The 23,962-nt window shown below is 40.1% G+C and overlaps 1 protein-coding gene across 3 annotated transcripts in view; it reads right to left on the bottom strand.

Moving 5' to 3' along the window:
* Positions 1–813: 813 nt before the first annotated feature.
* SUCLG2 (succinate-CoA ligase GDP-forming subunit beta) overlaps positions 814–23,962 on the bottom strand; it is a 252,425-nt gene continuing 229,276 nt past the window's right edge. For all 3 annotated transcript variants that reach the window (XM_038565886.1, XM_038565887.1, XM_038565888.1), the window contains 2 exons: positions 20,585–20,705; positions 814–1,884 (listed from right to left, as the gene is read on the bottom strand). In XM_038565886.1, coding sequence (XP_038421814.1) covers positions 1,769–1,884; positions 20,585–20,705 — 237 coding nt within the window. In that variant the 3' untranslated portion in view covers positions 814–1,768. The remainder of the gene's footprint in view (positions 1,885–20,584; positions 20,706–23,962) is intronic.

Below are 23,962 nucleotides of genomic sequence, written 5' to 3'. Positions count from 1 at the left end.
CTCGATCTCAGGACTCCACGGTCTCGACTGGAGCCAAAAGCAGATGCTCAACCAATGAGCCACCCAGGTGCCTGTATTAACCCTTTTAGAAAATAATCACATGGGTGACATGATTCCTTTACCTACTCCTCCTAAGTCTTCATTAGACAACAGTATAAATAGCTATGTGAACATAGGCTTTTACAAAGGGCCTGATTTTTGTCTAATTGACAATGTATGTATTTCTTTTACCATACTAATTGGTTATCAAGTGATCAAGAACCAAATAACATCTAAAAAGACACTGTTAATATTTTTCATTCATTGCATAACGATTAAAAAAGGACATAGACTGATCAAATGTTTTTTTTTCTCCACAGCAAATATGAAGCTAGAAAAAATGACTTCTTAACTGTTGTCCATATGTGAAATTTATGAGAACAGTGTAAACTGATAACAACAACAAAAAAAACAACAAATAGAAAAGTCTGGTCTGCTAAACATTTGTACACTAGGAGAAAAACCTTTAATGCTGGCAGATGAGCCTCACTAAATAGGATAAGTTTACACATATGCATTTCCTTTAGCATTGCACAGACTGAAGTCACATTTTAACCTGTTAGACATCTGTGACACTTACCTGGATTTCTGGTTTACATAAAAATGTTATTCTTTCCTTGCATAATCTGCTAACAGAAATGGCTGTTGACAAAGTTAAATGGAACTAAAATAATCCCAGAATAACTCAAAATCTCCAATTTTGGAGTCACGCCTAAGAGTAAAAGAGAAATTGTCTGAGGAATGAAATTGACCAAAATGAGAAATACACAAACCTTAGAGCTTACAAAACAGAGGATTTTATTTAAATTTGTGTACAGATAAAAATTTACCCAAATTTAAACATAGACATAATTCAAATTCTTTCCCACCACAAAAATGGATATTATGAGAAAAAGACACATTTTTCCCAGCTGGTAGATTCTGGAGGCAACAGGGAAGGGAAGAAAAGATACTGATACAACATAATTTGATCTTCAGCACTGTTTCATCTTGAAATGACTTAATTATGGAGATTTCCATAAGAATCAGCATTCTTTGGTTTTGACTTTGAAATAGAATCTTCTCTGACAAAATCACAAATAAGGCTTCTGGCTTTATTTTTAGTGTGAGGTAAACAGTATATTCAATATTAAGGCAAATGGTAGAATGCACGTGTGGGATATTAATGTGCGTTTTCCACTATAAAATAATATGTTTTGGAACATTCATGGATTTTCTAAGCGTGCTGGAATTAGAACTTGTAAAAGCTGTTGCAGTGTGCAATAGTTTTGAATGTCTTAGCTGTGCCTTTTTGATAATCTGCTAAACGTAATCTTTTTTGAGTTTTTTACAGTATATGATTCTTTTAAGATTAAAAATTGTTGTAAAATCGTTGTAAATGAACCAGGGTCTGATCTCAAATTCCATACATACACACTCTGTTTGGCCAAAGAGACTGCTCCCCTAAAGTTGGCAAAACAATGCCTAAGAGCAGGCTTACCATGATGGAAAAGTATGAGAACAGACATTAATAAAGACTCTAATATGTGAAATCAGATTATTTAGGCTATCTAGCTGTCTTATTCAAGAAGATGCAGATTTAAGATCTTTCATACAGTGATTCATCCCCTGGCTCATCCCCTCTCCCTTTTTTCCCAATGGGATAACCATTTCCTTCACAGTGATGAGAGAAACATTCCTTTTTTATGGCAAAATGGACTTCTTCCTCTACGGTGTCAGGACAAAGCTGTCATTTCTTAGCCACGCTGGCCACAGACTTCTTGGCTGCATCCTCCAGGTCGACGGCCGAAGTAATGGGGAGTCTGCTGTTACTGAGAATGTTCCGGGCCTCGTGGACATTGGTTCCTAGAGGTTAGGGATGGGGTGAGGATGGACAGTCACTGAAAATGAAACAGGAGGTGGTGCCCTGGGTGGAGAGTTTCATATGATCTGCAATGTCCAGGTCTCATAAACACAATTTAATTACAACTCAGTTTCAGCTTTTTATCTGGATTTGGATAATTAGATATATTTAGATGACAAATTCACTTTCTTTTTCTTTTTTTCACCTCGAATGTCTGGCATTATAAAGATGCTACCTATATTTTTTCTGGCACTTCAAAAATGCAAACAACAGTGTTCTTATAAGACTCTGAACAAAGAAAGATTAGCAACTACTTGGCCAACTGGTTTGAAAGAGGAAAATCCTCTGAAATGCTTAAATAATCTGAATACAGAATCTAAAGAAAAAACTATGTATAAAACATGTGCCAGAGAATGACAAATTGTTGTGATGTGATGGTATAGAATACTGACAGTAACACATGGAGATGCACAGACTAACTAATCTCTAGCTTTTCACCAGGAAATGAACTAAATATAAGTTTTAATCAATGTCATTGACAGGGAAGATTATGTGGCAAGATTTCTATCAAGTGGTGGTCTGACTAGAAACCAAGATGAAAGATAGGAATTGGCTGAGACTAAAAGACATTTTATTTTTTAACTGATAAAAGCTGAAATTTCTCCTGACAATCCACAGTCAAGTGGATTTCATGTGGTTCTGGCCCATGCCAGAAGTCATTCATCTTAAAGACTTATTGAAACTAAGGGTCTGAGTTGTGTCCTAAAGTTCTGTGAACCTGCCTGCCTATGGCCACAAATCCACTGCTTTGGAAACACTGATAGTATTCTACACGTCTGTTTTTGCTTCCTCCCCACTCTGTATGACAGAAAGGGCAGAGGACCTGAAAAGAGCACTGCAGCCTCTGAGGATACGTCTTGGTGTCCTACTCCTACTGGATTTACAGCATTTGATGGCCAAGCTACCCCACCCAAAGGTGTGCTTCTGCAACTGACTGCTTAGCATGCAAACTGCTTTTCTGTTCTTTTAGAGCAAACAAGCCTGTAGGAGAAATGTGATAAAATTTAAGAGTCTAATGAAATATCTCATCTTACATCATTTCCTGTGCTTCTATCTAGTTAGCAAGACAGAGCCTATTTATAAACAAAGACCTTGAAATATAGGCCTTGGAGGACCTATGAGTACAAATATAAAGGAGGCACTCAGTCAGCGGGTTTCATACAAAAAGGCAAAGGTGGAATTAAAGAGGAACAGCTGTGCTAACAAGGTGACGCAGCGTTGATTCTCCTGGGACCCTGGAGCCATCACACTGGTGGGGAAGGGGACATTTGGCACAGTGTCTTTAGTTCAGGGTTTACTCACTGCTGTTTTCCATAGCAATCTGCAGAACGGCCTCTGTAAAGCAACTTAAAAGGGAGGGAAGTTGTTACCTAAAATCCCCAGCTTCCTCATCCTGGCTCTCATCTCATGTATTAGTTGGATAGTTTGGGGTAAATCATTTAACATCTTTTAGCCTCAACTTCTTTATCTTCAGACATGACATGATGATTATCTGCCTCATACCTAATACTCCGTAAGCACTTACATATGCCAGATGTAATGCTAAGTGACTTACAAGCAGCATATGAAATCTTTATGACGACAATGCCTAGATCTTACTGTCCCCATCTCACAGATGAGACAACAGAGGCATGGAGAGCTTAAATCACTTTTCCATAGTCACAGATTGTAAGCGGCAGACAGGAACTTGAACAATGTTCTAATTATACAACCCTAAGTGTTCCCAAGATATGCCAATCTGTTACCCTGTCTATACAATGAGAATAAGGGGGTGCCTGGGTGGGCCAGCTGTCTAAGGGTTCAACTCTTGATTTCAGCTCAGGTCATGATATCAGGGTTGTGAAATCAAGTCCTGCGTCAGGCTTTGTGCTGGGCATGGAGCCTACTCTGCCCCCTTGCCTTGCCTCTCCTTTAATATGAGAATAATAATGCTGATAGCATAAGCTATGATGAAAAGTAAATGAAATAATGCATGTGAAAGGATTTCATAAATGTCTGCACATCTGTGGCAGACCTGGCTGGCTGTCCACCAAAGATTCATGCTTCTTTTCTATAGGGGACAGCTGTTGTTGGGAGGTAGCTGCCCAACCAGGAACTACATTTCCCAAGGCCCCTTGCATCTATGTGGTGTCATGTGACGGAATTCTGTCCAAAGGCATGTGCGTGGACATGAAACACAGGCCCATAAAAATTGCCAATGTGAGTCTCCAGTCACTTAGATTTCCCTGTCTGCCTTCTGGAACATTGCCAGCCAAGACAACTCTGTAAGTTATCTTTGTGCAGATGGCAATGACTCCTTCAGCATGGATACTAGCATAATTCTGTAGAATAGAGCAGCCCACTCACTCACCCTTTATATGAATGAGGAAGGACCATCTATTACATTACGGCTCACATTTTAGGATTTATCTGTTGTCACAGGAGCTAGCTAGCATTACTTTAACTGACATGTTACTTCCTAAGTGTGGTGGGCTGCTTCCAAAATGGCTCTTAGATGATCAATCCCCACTTCTGGGGTTCATGCCCCTGTGTAATCCCTTTGGCTGTGGGTAGAGCCATCTACTTGCTTCTAATGAATAATAGGGCAAACGTGATGGAATGTCATTCTAAGACTAAGTTACAAAAGCCAATGACTTCTTTCTTGCTTCTTCTGACTCTCTGTTCACTGATGAAGCAAACTGCTATATTGCCCTACAGAGAAGCCCACAAGGCAAGGAACTCAGGGCTGCCTCCAGTCAAAAGCCAAGGAGTAACTGAGGCCTTTAGTCTGACAACCCATGAGGAACTGCATCCTGCCAACAACAATGTGAGTGTGTACGGAAATACCACTTCCTCAGTAGAATCTTGACATGACCTTAGCCCTGGCTGACACTCTGAGTGCAGCTTTGAGACCGTAAGCCAAAGGACCCAGCTAAGCCACACCTAGATTCCCTACCAGAGAAACTGAGATCAACAATGTTCCTGGTGTTAAGTTGTTAAATTTTAGGGCAATTTGTTACACATTGGCTATTTAACTAATGTAGATATAAAGATTTATTATTTCATTAATACAACCTCAGTGTTCATTTTGATTTATTTGGTAAAGTTTCAGACAAAGTCCCAGAGGTTGAAAAGTAGGACAGAGGATCAGACTGTGGCAGGTATTAAATACTGGGCTAAGGAATTCTGACACTAATCTGTATGTAGAACCTTCATAGAATCATGACACAATGTGAAGCAAAGTCCTGACTGACACAGAATGGAATTGGTCTTTGGACCAGAAGGTCAATGGAAGTTAAATATGTAAATTTCTATCTCCTTCAACAGAGACATGGACTAGAGTTCTTTGCCAGGGAAGAAATCTAAGTTAGGATAAAAAAGGTTCTTCTCTCTCTTTCCTTTCACTTCAGAGCACCTCCAATCTCAACAGACAGCCCCCAAGAACCCCATGTAGCAAGAAGCAGATTCATCTGCCTGAACATTCCTCATCTCTGACTCTGCCTTTCTTTGGTGAGAGTCCTTCCTCCTATGGACACAGATCTTACCCAAGCCTGTCAAGCTCTGTGTAACTGGACTGATGCAAGAATAAGCAGTGCCAGTAGGAGTGATAACAGTAACAAAAGCAATAATAGCAGCTATCACTTAGCAGGTGTCATACATTGTTCCAGGGTCCTAAGCATATTAGTTCATTTGCTCCTCAATGGCAACCCTGAGATAGCTACTATTACTATCTTCCTTTTACAGAAGGGATGACTGAAGCACAAGTTAAACATAAAAGTCTAGCTGACATGGCTAGTAATAGCTAGGAAATAGTGGAATAAACACTGAACTTGATCTTTCACTGGCTTGAATGATTGGCTGAACCATGGATGATCCCTTCTTAACAGGTTTTATAAATACATGATATCATTATCATCATAATCATACTGACAATAATAAAAAAAATCTCTGTTTTTCAGACATCCCACAATACTTTGAGCCTATGAACTTGTGAGTTTGGGGTTTCTAAAAGATCTTGTGAGTTGAGTTTTTGTAAATAAGTTCTTTTTATTCATTTATTTATTTTTTTGGCCAAGAGCACTGAGGCTTAATGATTGGCAGGATTTAGCCTCAAAATCCTTTGTTCTTCCCACTCGGTTGTGATTTCCCAGTGACTCTTGTATGACATTTAAAATCTGTAGCACTTTCCCACGCATGAGATCATTGAAACTTCAACGATGCTATAAATTATTTAAGAGCGAGGATCAGGTACAATTAGGGTGTCTGCTTTTTCCAACTTCCCTGTCTAGCTATACTTATTCTACCCAGTGTCTTCTGCTGGAGGAGGGACCACATTGTGATCTTTGCTCAGAGGCAGATATGGACTGTTTACAAGGCACGACTACACCTGGTCCAAGAGTGGTCCAAATACAGACGATGGTCATCAGCTCTTAGCTTCTCTCCTGAGAATCTGAATGGGTAGTATATATGATATAGGACAGAGTAGCATGAATAGGATTTAAATAGCCCTAGGTAAGCAGACAAAGGCAGCACACACATGCAGCGAGGAGTGCTGTCAAGTGCACTGGCTGCTGGAGTCATGCGCTGGAGGATGGCCTCCACGCTCCATCTTCCTCTTTCTGAGGGCCAGCTTCATTCTGGCTTCTGTTCATCTGAGCACTGCTTTTGTTTTCAAAAATTGTATTTATTTATTCATGAGAAACAGAGAGAGGGAGAGACATAGGCAAAAGGAGAAGTAGGCACCCTGCGGGGAGCCTGATGCAGGACTCTATCCCAGTACCCCAGGATCATGAGCTAAGCCACAGGCAGATGCTCAACCACTGAGCCACCCAGGTGTCCCTGATTCTGAGAACTGTTAATGCAGTTTAACTGCATTCCTTTCCATGGGTATAGATGAAATAAGCTCTTAACCATTTTAGGTCCTAGAGACTACTTGTACGAGTCACTCTTCTTTGCAACTAAGAAGCTTAAATAAATCAGTTCCTTCTTCAGGAACTGACACCTTCTTCAGGACTTAACTTAGCACCAAGTATTCTCTAATGGGGAAAAATGACTGATTTAGATATCTATGAACCTGCAGAAATGCTGGGCCTTTGGCACTGAGTCCTCCCCCAAGAACTCTTGCCTTTTCTCTGCTAGATTGACACGCAAACATTCCGAGATAACTGTTTAAATGGCATTTTTTCAGGGATGCCTTCCTTGTCACCACTCCCCCAACCCCCAAGCTAGAGCAGTGGCTTCTAAATGAGCTTCTAGAGTACCTTGTACTTCCAGAATTATAGCACTACTGGGATTGCTCACTGACATTTCTCTTGTCCCCACCAAACATAAGCTTCCTGAGGGGTAAAATTGTCAGGCCGGCCCACCAGGATCTCTCCAGACTTAGTGTAGTATCTATTATGTAGTATGTACTTGTTTGTGGACTAAATGACGATGGATGCACTCATACACAGCAAGTGTGCTTGAGGAAGTGAGATGTGGGAGGGTGCTTTTCTGATCACTTTGCTGGCCCCACATCCCCAAATAACCCGTTTTTTTTTTTTTTTTTTTTTTTTTTAATAGCATTAAAAGAGAAGCCCCAAACAACCTAAACATAAGGAGTTCCTGAGTTTACTTGGAGTCTTCAGGGGCTTTTCTAGTGGCCTCTTTCTCTAAGAAGGGCCGAACAGCAGCTGGCTGTGTGCAGTGCCCCAAGGACTCCAAGCTGCTGCCACTCCTTTGGCCCAGCAGCTCTGCTTGCCACCCTGCCCCAGTGCCTTGCTCAAGGTTAACAACTAGGGGGGTGGGCTGGGAGGGAGAGGGTGGAACAGCCCTCAAGAAAACCGGCCCTTTTCTCCTTCCAGCTGTTCCTGCAGGGCCATATCAAAATGCCTAATTGCTTCACAATTCCAGGATCCATTAAAGTGAATTTTAATTATGCTTGCAGTTACAGTTTAATTACAGCCTTAATTATTAAGCACAGGCTAGGCATACTCAGAACCCCAGGATGAGGGAGGGAGGGAGAGGGAAAGGAAGAGAAGGAGAAAAAGGAGAGAGAGGAGGGGGAGGATGAAAGAGGGGAGAATAAAAATGAGTTGGTGGGGGGGGGAGAAGAGAGAGAGAGAGAGAGAGAGAGAGAGAGAGAGACAGACAGACAGACATGAGGAATAACCCAGAGGGACAGACACATGAAAAGAAAGAGGTATAGACAAGAGTCAAATACAGAGAGTGAGGGCAAAAAGTGAGCCTGTCAATTCCCACTGCATCAGCCTCTGCCCTGATCCTGCCAGCACTCTGTGCTGGCATCCAAGGCATCCAAACTGGTTTCTCCCTGGACTGTTCTTCTGTGGACAGACCCTACTTCCTCGTTCCTATGGAGAGAGACGCTCCAAGGGAAGTGGGAACACTCAGGGAAGAGGGTCAGAAAGAAAACCAGTAGCCCTGAAAGGAGGTCACTGGAAAAGAAAAGAGAGACAGGGGAAGCCTTGGGCAAATGCTTGCTGGTGTGTGGGTTCCTTTCATTAACCCTACTCTTCGAATATTCAAGGTTGGTTTCTTCTTGATCCAGCAGGTGGCTGACACCTGCTCCCATCCCCTTCCTTGCCTTTATTTCTAAATAGAAACCATCACAGCTGCTTTAAACTCTGACATGGAATTAAGAGTTCCAAAGACAGTGTTTATGCCTGCGTACTCAATTACAAAGGAAATTGATCTCTTCCCCACATTTAAATAGTGTTGCTGACATGTTATAATATTTATTAAATGCTGCATTGCTGTTTAATGAGGCTGCAGGACAACAGTTTTAATAACCACCTGTACAGATAACTGATTGACTCACGCTGGTTCAACTTCGAGCACTTCTTAATGTCGGCTTGCTGAAAAGCTGCTAAGCTAAATGCTTATCTACCCCGATGCATGCCACAAAAATGGCAATGCATAGAGAATCAAAGGGGAATGGTTTGATGATGAAATCTTGCTCTACTGCAAGAGAATATTATAGAAAGAGTAATTACTAAATTTTTAAAGGTCTCCTAAGGTGCATGTTTTACCAACTGACTTCCTGCCACCAGGTGGAGTGAGAGAGCTGTAAACAGAGATGCAAAGCTAATTTATCAAAATCTGTTTGCTTTCAATACCTGCTAGAGAAGGCAACCGTAGTGGACAGAAATTACTGGGTTTTGTTCAGAAAGTGTGGCCCCTTCCCCCCACCCACTCAGGCCAGCCTTGTATCACAGGGCTGTGAAGAAAATTACTCTCCAGTCTGTGGGAGTATATGGGAGCTGGGCTTTTTTTTTTTTTTTTTTTTAAGGATTATTTTAATAGGAATTCAGGGTTTGTTTTTTTTTAAAATGAATGCAATAAATTGGCACTTATTGAATATATACTAGTTGCAATCAATTAATGTCTGTTGGGTACATGAGTTAAGGGGTTCACAATTACAGTATCACTTCAACCTTCATAGCAACCCTAAAGAAGACATAATTTTTATCCCCATTTTACAGATGAGATAATTGAGGAACTGGGGAAGCTTAGGAACTTGCCCAATGTCCCCCAACAAGTCAAAGGCTAAGCCAGGATTAAGAATCCAGGTTTGTCTGACTGCAAAGCCATATGACAACCACACAGCCTGGCCTTTTAGTACTAGAAGGAATCCTAGCAATCTTTTAGGATATGTCTGTTTCTACTAGAGGAAACTGAGGCTCAAAAGTGTTAGATGATTTGCTCAGCTCAAATAACCAGTGAACCATAACAGGTCTGATTCTCAGTCTGGTGTTCTAAGTCAGAGCTGTTCCAAATCAGCTAAGAATAGTTCTTACATTTTTAAATAGTTGGAGAAAAAAATCAAACGGATAATATTTTGTGATACATGAAAATTACATGAAATTCAAATTTCCGTGTCCATAAATAAAGTTTCACTGGAATACAGCCAAAGTGATTCATTTACAGGTTGTCAAAGGCTGCTTTTGTGCCACAAAGGCAGAGCTATTGTGACAGAGTCAGTATGGCCCATAAATTCTCAAATACCTTGACCCCTGCTCTAAGAAATGGAATCTCTCCCCCCTCCCTCTGAGGAGAAAGGAGGTCAGTGGAAAGAAACTAAATTCTACAAAGCAGCAGATTCCTCCTAAAATGTTCACTGTCCTTTTGCCCTTGATCCTCTTTCATTATTCTCCTTTCAAGTGACAACCAGATAGAAGAGGTCCATTTTCTTGGTGACATGTAAATTTAGATAACTTATCACATCTCTTTTGTCTTGTTATCGTACTGTTAAAATGGAATAATTTATTGAGAATCAGAGGTAAAAGTCCTGCTGCATCAGCAGTCCTCACTTGTTTGAGGCGATATGCATCCAGAACCTCACACCTTGCTCGGCACATTGTTGCCAGCCCCCAGAGGCCCGGCGTCAGCGGAGTTAGGAATGAGAGCTCAGGTAATAATGGTAGCTAACATTTACTGAGCCAGGGACCATCCAGGTTATTTTAAAACTCATCTGCTCCTACAACAAACCCATGAGACTGTCATATTTTTATTCCCATTTCACAGATGAGAAAACTGAGCCTTTTCAATAACTGAAGTTATTGTAGTTGGAGGAGTATCTTACAGAAATGCCTTGTACCTCACAGTTTAGAAAAATTAAAAATGACATAAAATATCCTACAGGGTTATATCCTGTGCACACCTATTTTCCTCCATAATTTCTTCTCCCATGGTAAGAAGAAACCACTGCTGAGGATGTGAGCATGACAGGTATTCATAAGATGCCAGCTGGAGCCACCACCTGAAGCTGATGGCTAGGATGTTGTGCATGGACTTAGGATCATGCCAGCAAGGCTGAGGACCAAGTCTAACACATATCCATTGAGGGACTATGTGAGTTGCTTACACTTTTGCTTTTAACCCTCAAAAAAAAGCATCATACATGTTATGTTAAACTGGGATAGAATGAATCCTCTGGCAAGCAAGAATGTCCTACAATTCTGCACCCACTAGGAATAGGGCTAGTCTTGTAAAGAAAGGATGCTTTATACGCCTAAACATCTGCATAGACTTCATTTTCATGCCTTCCTTCAGCCTATCTCATGGCTTTCAATGTGTGTGTTTTCTAACACATGGGTGATTTCAGGAATTTTTTCAAAGGTAATTTTGGTGATGTGAGACTTCTGTCTGGAATCCTGACTCTGGAACTTTACTGCTGCCTGAAAAGGGGCATCACTGCATCGCTGCTTATGATTCTACACTTCTGTGGGGGATGACTGAGAGATCTCACTGCTAATCTGTTCCTTGAGAAGTTAGACTGTCAGAGCTTAATGTCACCCAAATCTTTTTTGACTTTTACAAAACCTTTTAAAGCTGAGGCTTTAGACTCAAATTCCATGGGGAGTTTCCAGAATTCTAGGTCTCTTGCTGCTAGCCCCTTCTCTACCCACACTAGGCTGCAAATTATGCCCCACTGTCTCTCTTTGGAACGAAGATGTATCATGGCACGGCCATGCCCATTCCTTTCTCTATTGTCTATACTGCTTCTGTGCCACAGTGGCAGAGGTGAGTGATTACAACAGGGAATACATAGCCCACAAAGCCTAAAATTTGGCCATTTATAGAAAAAGTCTGCAGACCTTTGCTCTATACAATCCACAATTTTGGCCCTGTGGCTGTGGGAGGGTAAGAACTCAACTTCATCTAATGCTTTTTCGGCTTGCAGCCTCCACTTCCTGCTTCTTATACAGCAGGCAGCTGTATTTCCAGGATAACAGTGGCCAGTACTTGGCTCAAGTGCCCCCACTCTCCTTTCCCACATCTGTGGAACACAATGACCACAGAGCTCTTTTCCACTGAGCAGGGATATAGTCTCAACATCTTTCTTAGCACAGCACTGCAGGCAGCCACTGCCAATAAATAGAAGGTGGTAGGAGATGAAAGCTATTTGTCCTGCCCATTCTTGTGGGATCTTTCCTCCTAGTTAGCTCTGTCTTTGGACAGCTTCAAGATGGCACTCTTTGGGAAAGTCTTTTTTTTTTTTTAAAGATTTTATTTATTTATTTATTCACTCATTCACTCCCCACGGGGAGCCTGATGTGGTACTCCATCCCAGGACCCCAGGGATCACAACCTGAGCCAAAGGCAGATGCTCAACTGCTGAACCACCCAGGTGTCCCTGGGAGAGTCTTATTAAAAGGACACAATGGCCACATATAAAGCAGGACAGAGAATCTACCAGTGTGTCCCTTTCCTGATAGCAATGTGTTCTCTTTCTCTTTGGTGGCTGATCAGATAGGACTTCCAAGTGTTATATAAGGAAACTGAGGCATGAAGAAATGGACTAACTGACCATTCAGAAAACACTCACAAAGCAGACAGTAGTGATGTGATATACCGAACTTATGATGTACCAGCACCAGACTGGCCATGCCCTAAAATGCCTTCCTTATTACGAGTGCCTCAAGGAAACAACTTCGGGCTCCCAGTTTTGAAGAAAGACCACTGCCTAGACTGAGGTGATAACCTGACCAAAAGGCGGCCCATGCCCAGAGCAGACTCATTACAGGGATATGCATCAAGGGGTATTTCCTTCCACACAGAGCAAAACACTCCCAGTCTCACCTTTGACTACCGTTGGCTCTATGTTGACAGTGGAGACACTTCACTGACTGGGATGTTTGAAAGAGAAAGATAGCAGATGTAGCACTGCCCCTTCGGCTGCCTTCCCTTTGGACTGTGCTCTCACAGGGAGTCCCTACTGGCCCTCTGGGTCCCTGGGGCCTGTGACTGGGTGTGTGCCAGTATATGATCAGGTGTATCCTTCATCTTCTTCATCAGTAGTGCAAGTGATCTTTTGGTCTCTTAGACCTTTGTGCTATTTCTCACCAGATTCCCTGCATGGGGAAGGATCTGCTGGGTCCTCTGAAAGACCTCAGCAACATGGACTGGTTAAATGAGTACTTCCCTAAGGTGTGCTGAGTAGCTTTTTCTTTTTCTTCTCTGAGTAGCAGTGGATGTCCATAATGGGAAAAATTTCAGTTACTCACATGAACCATCTAGGAGTAAAATGAAAATTCAAAGTGCCAAATATTGTGGATTATTTGTCTGGAAACTTAAATATTCAACCTAAAAAAGCTTTCACTACCCTAACACTTTAGGTTAGGTCCTGTGAGACATGGGGTAAAGCTTAAGTGCAGCAAAGTTTAAGCATTCAGAAGTGTGTATATCAATTTAGGCACTGAGAAGATTTAAGGGTTGATGACAGAGCAGGATTGTCTCCAGCATGTCCTCTGGTTTAATGTGGGGAGGATGAATTAAACACTAAGGAGGGTCCTCAAGGAGAAGATGCCAGTGATGGAAAGGAGGAGAGGTGACAGACATCAAAGGGAAGTGAAATCAGTCCCAGGAAAGGAGCATCCATGGGCAACAGTGAAGGAAGAAGGAGTAGAAGAGAGGCGAGGGGGCATTCATGAGGCAGAAAGCAAGGGGAGTAGAGGGGTGTGCAGACAGTGGGGGCCAGTAGAATGGGGACAGAAAGGATGACGAGGACCAGGCACCAAGAGGAAAAGAGACTTGCACCAGCACAGAATGTGTGACTCCTCCTCCTGGAGCCACATTTCCAGTGACTGCAAAACAAACTGAGAAGTGGAGAGTGGGGAGAGGAGTGCTCCGAGAGCCGGGGTGGAGGTGGCAAATAGGTCCACCTTGCCTTAAAAGGCAAAAGGGACTGAGCAAGGAAGAGCTGATGAAAAACTCGGTACAGAGCAAACGTTGGGAAATGTGCAAAGAGACCAGGGGATGTTAAAGGACACAGAGCCAATCCCCCCGGTGCCACTGCGCATCCACCTTCACTCCGCCCAGGATCACGCCCGCACTCAGCCAGGGGGTCTCTCATTCTCTGTTGACTCCGGGGGTTATCAGTAAACCTGGGGTTCAAATATCCTGAACGAAAGCTTTTTCCAGCCAATCAACCACAGTCAGTCTGCCAAGGCTGCCTTTTTGACGGGAATCAGAGGAGTAACTGCTGCCTTCCTCTTAGTTTCACACCCTCACACCATGGAGGACTCATGGGGCCATCAAGTGTGTGGAGACACAGCTGAAAACTCTGTGGCTGCCTCTGAACACTTTAATCCTCCAGGTTTCTTTTCCCCTTGAGCAGACCAAAGCATCACGTAGCAACTTACTGTGTCTGTGCTAGGAAGGATACTTGATGTGCACTTCTCTGGCTGTGGCTCCGATTCCTCAGTATTGCCGAGAGCAAGAATAAGGACCTGTCCACATAGAAGAGGCACTAGTGCCTTGGTCAAGACAGTGAGAGAGACAGGATACAATGTTTCTGACTTACAGACATTTATGTTCTCATCAACTGAAATGAGACTTAAGGGCACATGTTGAGGGATTGACAAGGATAAGGAAGGGGATTGCAGGGATTCTTGTTTTGAAAGATATTTGTAAAAAGAGAAGCAAAATGTTTATGTTCCTGAAACAAACTTTTGGTACAGAAAAATCAAACTGAAAAGATTTGGCTAAGAGAGAAAGGATCAAATCTACCAATCACATAGGCTCAGTGTTATTTATAGCTTAACTTGGAATCACAATGAACACCTGAGAGAAAAGCAAATTCTTTTTTAGACTTGAGATACAGAAGTTTGCTGCAGATTTAAATGGGACAATAAAGAAAAATGAATTCATTTTTAAAAAGCTCTTTCAAGATATTGGCAGGCCCTGATCCAGAGCAGTAAAACTGACCATACAAAACTTGAAGCTTTAGATAAATACAAAGGTGTTAATAAATATCTGTACATTTCTCAACAATTCATGGGTCGAACTTAATTAACCGCCTAGGGGACTTTTGTGCCAGGTATGTATACATGTCAAAGAGGAAAAAAAATAAACATCTCAGATAATTTGTTCTTTATTCACACTAGAAACAACTATGTACAAAAACTAAACTCCCTCATCAAAATGCAATTTCCTTGATTTACCTAGCAGTCTTCTAAATAAAAACAATCCTGTGTCTCAGCTAGTGAGTTCTGCTGTGGTAAGGCAAATTAAATACATTTAATACATTAAATACATTAAAGTTAACCATTTTCAAAGAGGAGAGTAATCCTTTTCTTACCCACTGGTAAAACAGCTAGTACTTATTGTACAGCTGACAACAAAGATTTGTCCATAAATCCTACTAGATCAAGCCTGATTTGATTAAAACTTTCCTCATCAAAATACTTCTAATACACTGTCTATGGCAATGGAGGCTTGAAAATGTGGGTCGCAAATTAGTGAGAATTATGGCATGGATCTTGGATCTTCCAAATGGCCACTTAACAAGCAAGCGAGACTAACTTCTTTATTTATAGGAAGTAGATACTACTAACAAAACCTGTTATTGGCTTTTGAAATGCCTGTTATCTTGGTCATTAAAATCTGACATCTGTTTAGTCTATACAGCCCTGTGTCAGAGATCTGAAACTTAGCAAGTTAACAAATGTTAGCAATAATAATTATTTATTATTGTAATTCAGACTCCAGTAAAATTTTTCTACCACACTTTGTTTTTACATGTCACTAAGCTTTATCACAGATGCTGGGATGATGGACACCTTTTCCCATCTTCCTTTCACTAGCTGGAAGATGGGGCACATTCTGGGAACATAAACCAGTTTTAATATGAATATGAATAAATATAATTTTAAAATTCATCAATTAAAACACAGTATATGTTGAATCAAGTTAAATAGTAACTACCACTCAAATTATCCAAAATGTTCCTGCCTCTTCATTCCAATTTGTCTTTCTTTGTCAGCACAGATGAAGAGTTGCTAGTTTAGAAAAAAAAAGTAGCATTTTTAGAAAAAAGAAGCATTTTGTTCATGCTCTCTGGTTGGATAAAATATGACTGGATGCACAGAGATTTGTGGGAGGAGCAGAATTTGTGTTCTAAACCAGAGAAAGCTAATGAAAGTTAATATTGAGTACAAGAGAAATTCCGTAAAATGTCCTGGTAGTTAGCAACTGTTCCCCGTCCGAAGCACTGAGAACCAGACTTTCTGTGACAGGAGATTTTTAGTTTTCGTTGGTTTCTCCTTTTAACTGAGCTGTACTGCAAGCAAACAATTTCAAAGGCAGCAAGACCTGAGTGTAGTTTACTGGGGGACTACAAAATGGGCTGACTTACCCATTTTTCTATCACATTACTCCTCGGATCATTTCCTATATTCCTTCATCTCTACCTCCACACGTGTTCTGATGTTAGAGGTTCGTCTCAACCAAGGATGACTGTTCTCCAAGGTAATACTCTCCCATTCTCTCTAGCTAGTTCCCACTGCTGACTTTTTGAAGTCTGCCAACCATGCCATCATTCATTCTCCTGGTCATTAGATTTAAAACCCAGTTTCCCTCTTTTTTCTCTCATTCCTTTCCTATTTCTGCTGTTGTCTACTCTACTTTTACCTCTATGTGGTAATCCTGCCTAGGTTTCTAAATTCTACCTAATGTTGTAGACTCTGCAGACTGACATGATTTTCCCACTTAGTTTTTTAGCCATAATATGTTGCTGCAAAGCCATTACTCTTTCCATGACAGCCTTCTGATCTACCACAGTCTTAGATTTCAGGTTTTACCATTATTACGGTGCCAGTTCCAACTGCCAAGTATGGAACAGATCTGATGACTTGTTTCTGATCCTTTACCAAATTCCCTCCCCCTTCCTTTCCAATGATTCAAATCTTACATATTTCCATGCTCAACTTGGAAACTCTCCTTTTATAATATTCCTCTGCTAACTCACATCTCTAAATGTACTATAATTATAGTAGTCAATGTTGAGTAAGCTTAAAAAGCAGACTATGCCAAAGAAAGTGGGCTGAGCTACACGGAATTCTGCTTAAGGGACAAATACTTTATAGGAGTCTGCATTCCCTTAGCATAAAGAGCCCTGGCTTGGTTTTTATGTAGTTCCTTTTACAGGGCCTTTATGGGTAATACCATCACGGATTTTTTTTTTTTCATTTTGTTATATAGGATTAGTGCCAAGAGCAGAGTTAAAGCAGAATTCTTCACCCTTCTCTTATTTATTATGTAGTACCAACACAACACAGGACAGCCCTGATTTGGTGTGGGGCTGCTGCTTCCTAGAAATCACATATAGCTATTAGTATCCTTGGTACAAAACATGTGAGGGTAAGACACATTTTTCATACAAGAGACTAATTTCCTACAAGAGGAAGAAAACACTAGCTAGGATCCCAGAAATGTCAAAAAGCTTTCCTGCTTTTTCCTCTCGATAAAAGGCCCTCGATGCTTATTATAGGATAGGAACTATTCCAGTGAAGATTAGGAGTGGCAAAGAGGTCATCATGGATATTTTTAGTCTACATAAATTTGGGGGACATATCCTTTTTGAGTTCATCTTGAGTCATCACATTCAATTCTCTATGGTACAGTGGACATTGCCAGGTATCCATATTTGGAAAGATTCCATAAGCCATGCTGATGCCTCAATGCCTACTGCTACTAAGACAGAAGCAGAGTCTATCAGGACAAACACTTGTTAACATTTTGTATATATTATTTTGTATTGTTAATTTTCCTTTTTCTTTTTGTTGTATTTCCCCATTTATCTAGTAACTGACATAGCTTTTTATTTTTCTATACATCCTACTTAATATCTAAAGCTCAAGGACCTGCACATAGTATTTATTATTTTAACTAGTGAATTAAAAAAAGCCCACAAGCATCTATTTTGGAAGTGCATTAACTTAAAAGATGCAAATCTGATGATCTAACAAACTGAGAAATTCCAAATCTTCTTCCTTGTAGCTCAGGTAGACCTCTGATGCAGCCAACAGAAATTATTATGGGAGAAGACATCAGATGTGGTATTTCACATAGTTTAGCATGTGTATTATCCAGATACACATGATAAGGATAAATGAGAGGGATCATTTAACACTTCTGGAACACTAAGTGCAGTGTGAAAACAAGAGAAGTGCTACTTAAAAAAAAAGTGAAGTAAAGAAGTAAAGTGGGTAACTCTCTTTTCCTATGCACATACTCACAACTAATAATTATGGGCCTCTGCTGACCACTCGGGCACACTGGGAATCACTAGAAACAATGAGCCCTCCATGGTAGACACTCATTTCTAGTCATTTCTAAGGAACAGACATGAGTCTAATCTGCTTATAGAGACTTGCTCCCGTTTAAGAACACAAGCAGAGCTGACTTTTAAAACCTGAGGACCACTGGTCATTTGGACTCTGAAAATACTGTGACATCCACATTTTAATCAGAATTATACGTATAAGATGAACCCACTAACTTCTTGATCAGTGTTCTTTTCATTGCAGACCGGCCAGTAATTTTCCTTTTATTGAAATTATTTTTATAGCGATCAATTATGTCTCATTTGCATTTTTAAGAAGATTTATTCATTCATAGGTTTTAATGTCCACTTTAACTTTGCCAAGTGCTGCGCCAGCTATTTCCATTTTTCTTTGTGATTATATTTCTTTCAATACGATTTCTTTCAATTTCTGTCCATATGGTGCAGATCTACATTTGTGAGGCAGAGTGTCTCAGGAAGAAAAGACAGTGTCAGAGAGTGAAAGAAAAAAGAAATAGAAAGAGGCAAAGAGAAGAAAAAACAAACAAACAAACAAAAAACAGACTGCAGCTATTCTGGAATCTTGACCTCAAAGGACAAGGATACACAGCAGAGTCAAAATATCCCTGGACTTTATCTTGAGGAGAAGAAGGTAATTATGGCACCAGCATAGAAGTTGGGGAAATCAAGCTGTCCCAAGAATAGTATGCAGAAATCTAATCATGGGGCTGCGTGGTCACTGTAATCTGAATTTGTGGATCATATGGATGGGCCTTTTGCACAGGTTCTCACACTGAAGTGCCTGTTTTTGCTTCTCTACTAGAGTGGTTTTCAAAATGTGGTTCACCGAACTCTGGGGCAAGTCCCTGATGTAAAAACTATTTTTATAATAATAACAACAACAAAAACAATAATACTCTGTTGGCATTTGCACTGATGAAGCAAACATTAAGAGTGGATAAAATGACTGGCTTGTTACCATGGAATCAAAGCCCTGGTCCCAAGCTGTACTAATGGCCACTGTATTTTCACCACCACACACTTATAATAAAAAGTTGTCACTTGCAGGTAAGAATGTCCTTGATGAACAGTAAAAGAATATTAATTTTATTAAATGTCAACCCTTGAGCATATGTTTTTTTAATCCTCTGTGTGACCAAGTGGCAAGTATACATAAAACAAGTATGCTGCATCCTGAACTGTGATGGTTGTTCTAAAAAAATGTGCTTGTGCAATTGTTTGAGGAGCTAGTTAAACCACCCACTTTTTCATGAAATATTGTATTTTCTTGGAAGAATGATGGACACACTATGGTTATCCTGACTTAGTAACATGGTACACATTTTCTCTAAAATGAGTGAAGTGAGGCTGTCCTGACAGCCACTTCACAGGAAAGCATCTGATCATTGTGTGGCTGATGATAAAATTTATACTTTAAAGTGAAAATTAGATTTCTGGAAAAGTTGCATCTACTACCTTGACAGCATCCCAGTATTTAAACGTTTTTCTGATGAGAATGCTGTGATTTGAACAAATGTGAACTTTTTAGTATTGTGTGTTGAAATGTGCCAATCTTTTGAAGATCTGCATAATCCAGTATTTTCCATATGGATCAATGCGTGGCACTGCGAACCATACATGTATAAAATCCATTTAATGTGCAAGACAGATCAATGGATTTTAATATAACAGTATGAAAAGCCCATTGAAATAGTTTCAGATTTCACATGATACTAATCTTTAAAAAGAAACTACTACTCATTAACTTTAGTGTAGTACAAAGAAAATTTGCAATTATATGAAATGGTTATTAAAAACCCCTCCCTTTTTCAAATAGAGATGTCCTATGTGGCCATATTTTCTTCACACATTTCAACCAAAACAGCATATTGCAACACACATAATACAGAAGCAAATATTAAGCTCGATAGTAAAGGGATTTGCAAAAATGTAAAACAGTGCTGCTATTCTTATTAAAATTTTTAAAAGACAGTTCATTTTCATAAAATATACAGCATGTGTATTTATGTGTAACATATACAATATAAAAATTATTGTTGAAGAAGTATGTTAAAAGTCCCAAGTAGTTATACCTCTTATCAAATTTCATTAATTAATTATGTTATCAATTAATACAGTGCTAACTCAAAATAAACCCAAGCTCTTTAGGGTACTCAATTTTATTTTTTTTTATTTTTTATTTTTTTGGTGGGTACTCAATTTTAACAAGTAAAGGAGTCCTAAGACCAAAAGGTTGGACAAGCATTGCTCCCCCCATGATGAATAAATCTTGGAGTAACATTTCTAAGTGTTTCAATAAACTCATCTCACAAAGTGATTCATAATCAAAAGGATCCACTCTGGAATGAGTGTGAAAAATATGGAGAATCATAACAAAGGCCATTCTTAGAGAGTGGTAGTACTTACTTACCAGCCTGTTAGGGACTCAGAGAGGTATTGCTATAGAGCATCTGTTTCATCTTATTTAAAGCCAGTGTTTCTTTATGTTGTCTTAGGAAGTTTGTACGTGCAAAACATGTCGGGCACCTGATCTTAGAGGAGGGGTACTGGCACCGTGGAAATCTATCATAACTCACCTTCCAGCCGGACCACCAGGGGCACCTTGAGCTCAAGCTCCTGACAGGCTTTGGTGATCCCATTGGCAATAATGGCACAGTTGACAATTCCAGCAAAAATATTGACAAGGATGGCTTCCACCTGAAATAAAAAATAGGAAGGTGCCCATCAAAACACTGTTAGCCGACATTCTCAAAAATAACTGCCTAAGTAATAGAGATGATTAGAATAAGACTCCTTGTTGTTATTGTTTTTAACACAGCATATGAATTACAAGACAAAAGGCCCACAAAATGTCAAAAAAGTTAAAATTTAGTACTGAATTACTAAATAGCAATATAAAGCCTTACCATATTAACTCATATTCTCCCATCACTCACTTCTGGGAACTCAAAATGAAATCAATCACCACTCATTTATTACATATTCTATTCTGGCTTTTCATATATAATTGTCTAGAATTGTTCCTCTATGAGTAGTGTCATTTAAAATTTTATGCACTTATTTCTTTCCCTCCCTCATGCTTTACACTGAAATTTTTATCTGTCATAAGTGCCTTATGGAATGTTTCAAAAGTAGGAACTTAGTGAAGTGATTCTTTGTTGTTTTACATTAGTAGTAAAGATTCAAGCTTTTCCATCCTTCCTTAATACCTCTTTGATATGCTAGAGGTAGATTCTCAAAATCCAGAAATAGTTTAATTATCTTAGATAACAACCTTTTTTGATTAAAAAGAATGAGCCCCAAAAGAATGATATACATGATATACAAGCTCATACCACAAGTAAGGATCTGAGGAAAGTCAAGTCAGTGACTGGAATTTTTCAGAAATGTAAATTTAAACCCATCATCTGAACCTGTTTATATGCATTCCATATTCAAAGGCATGTGGACAAAAAAAAAAAAAAAAAAAAGATTCATCCTGACTTGATAAATGGGTATAAGAAAATCCTGTATAATTAACATGAAGAACAAGATAATGAAGAGAATTCATTACCTAGATTAATTGATAACACCCCCAGAAAATGGCTATTCATCAAGCTAGAGTTATCAAAATTCTAACGATGGCATCACAATTATACTAGGGTACACTAAAGCATGTATGTGTGTGCTGCATGCCATTTTAAAATCCTGTTATTTCATTATGCTAAATGAAATACACAAAACATATGAGGAGGGACAGCTGGGTGGATCAGCCAGTTAAGTATCCAACTTTTTGGTTGTTTCAGCTCAGGTTGTGATCTCGTGGGTCGTGAGACTGAGCCTTGTATTGGGCTCCATACTCAGTGTGGAGTCTGCTTAGAGAGTCTCTCCCTCTGCTTCTTCCTCTACTCTCTCTCTCAATTAATCTTTAAAAAAATATGAGAAAAGAATGCCTTATATTGTTCTGCACTTCACTGTTTCAGAAAGTACCCATTGCATGAACCCTTATTTTAAATTTTGATTTTTGCCTGAACTCCATTAAGGAAGCACAGTAAAGATTAGCTTTCTGTAGCTGAAACACCTACACAGAGAATTCACATGATGTGCTCTGAGGTTACATAGCTAACATGTTTCAGTGAGGTTCAAAGTCAGTTCTCCAGTCTGCCTGCTGATTCTTCATTCATGCCAGATACTAGCATGGGCATCCTGGGCAAATTATATACCCTGTTCCAAACACGGTTTCCTCATCTAAAAAACAGAGTAACAGGATCTAGTCCATAAAGGTAGCTGAAAGGCCTAAATGAGATAATACACGTGAAATGCTTGTAAAATACTTAACGGTAATTTTATATATGTGTTTATTTCAACAAGCAATGATGAAAGAGGAGAGGTTACCTAGACAGCATGTTAGAAATAAGAAAACCTCTTTACTACAGCTATATTGAATTAGAACAGAATAGAGGCACAAACTTAGTGAAGCTCAATAGAAAGGTAATGTCTTAAGAATAAAATAAATGAGCAATATTTTTCAAGCCAATTAAAGATTGGGGCCACTCCCCAAACAGAAACCTCCCATTACCATTCACAGCAGGCTGACTGGTAAGCAGAAGCTTGCTTTCTAATAACAGCTATTAAATGCTGTTAGCACTGAGGCTTCGTACAGCAGCAGTTTCCAAATAGCTGTGGGATGGAGAGGAACTTGCCAAAACAATGGAATAAAAAACACTCAAGAGCAATAATGACTCCACGGTGTCCAAGAGAAAAACTCAGGAACTGCTGAGGCTCACTTGGGTTTGTGCAGAGAGACTAAGCTTTTCTAATAAAGTACACACTGGCACCTGTACACCTTGCCACATTTCAACGTGCACATTCTTTAAGGAAGAATTCAGATGTCAACAATTTCTTGCCTCATCAAGTTAGGGTGAATTGCTTGGTTTCATCTATCTTAAGGTAGTTATATCACACACACAAACTTATGTGAATTCACCCAAAAAGGCAGGAGTAAGGGAGCAAGAAGAAGGGAAGATCCCCAGGACCCCATGACTCAATCCTGTTTACTGGGTGCCTGCCCTGCAGTGAGTGTCAAATGTGAGCTCTGGATCTGGTAGTACTCAGTTCCCATGAGGCTCTCATATGTCAGTATCTCATACTGTTGAATGAACATCTGGCATTAAAAATACTCTTCATTTAACAACTTGTACCTAAAAGTAAGCCAACCACATGCACAGGTGCAGAACCCAAGGAAAACCCTTTTTATCCAACAGTGGAGGAATGATTAGTTAGTTGCCATTGTTAGACTCACTGAGAAATGGACTACTGTTCTTCTATGGAGTTTATTCACCTCTCATCCTGTAGCCAATCGCTTCTGTGCTCCTCCACAATAGGGCCATGTAGTTTTTCCATATGCACCTAGCACAATCCATGACATGGCATAATCATCTAATAAATAGTGGTTTCAAGAGTAAATGAATCAAATTAATTTCAATAGATGCTTAATGACCATCTTCCTTATAGCAGGTATAGACTTAAGAGCTTAGGATATGGAGATGAATAAGATATTATCACCACTATCCTCAAGGAATTCAAAGACCAGTTTGAGAGCCAGACCAGTAAGCTGGTGGTGACAATTCAAAGTGTACAGATGCCTCACAGAACTAACACCAGGGCAGGACCATCGATGTAGACTGCTATCATGCGAGAGGCTTTTTGGAAGAGGTGATGTTTTAGGTCAACAAAGAAAGGGAAAGAGCAGGAAGTCAGGTAGCAGAGAGCAGCCAGGATGCAGGTAGAGCAGTCACCCAACTTAGTTCATTTGGGACCTACAAACTAAATGTGAAGTAACCCAAGATGGTACAGGTTACAGAGTTGCAGGTGCCAGAAGCCAGGGATGAGACCTTGGCTCTTTTTGCTTATTCCTCCCCTTTCCAGAGCTGGGTAAAGGCAAGTGTTGAAAGCAGCCTCCCTCGGCGTGGGCT

Source organism: Canis lupus, chromosome 20, assembly GCF_011100685.1.
Source record: "Canis lupus familiaris isolate Mischka breed German Shepherd chromosome 20, alternate assembly UU_Cfam_GSD_1.0, whole genome shotgun sequence".
Lineage (NCBI taxonomy): Eukaryota > Metazoa > Chordata > Mammalia > Carnivora > Canidae > Canis > Canis lupus.
Note: the sequence above shows the minus strand (reverse complement) of the source record. Positions and strands in the feature narration are given on the sequence as shown.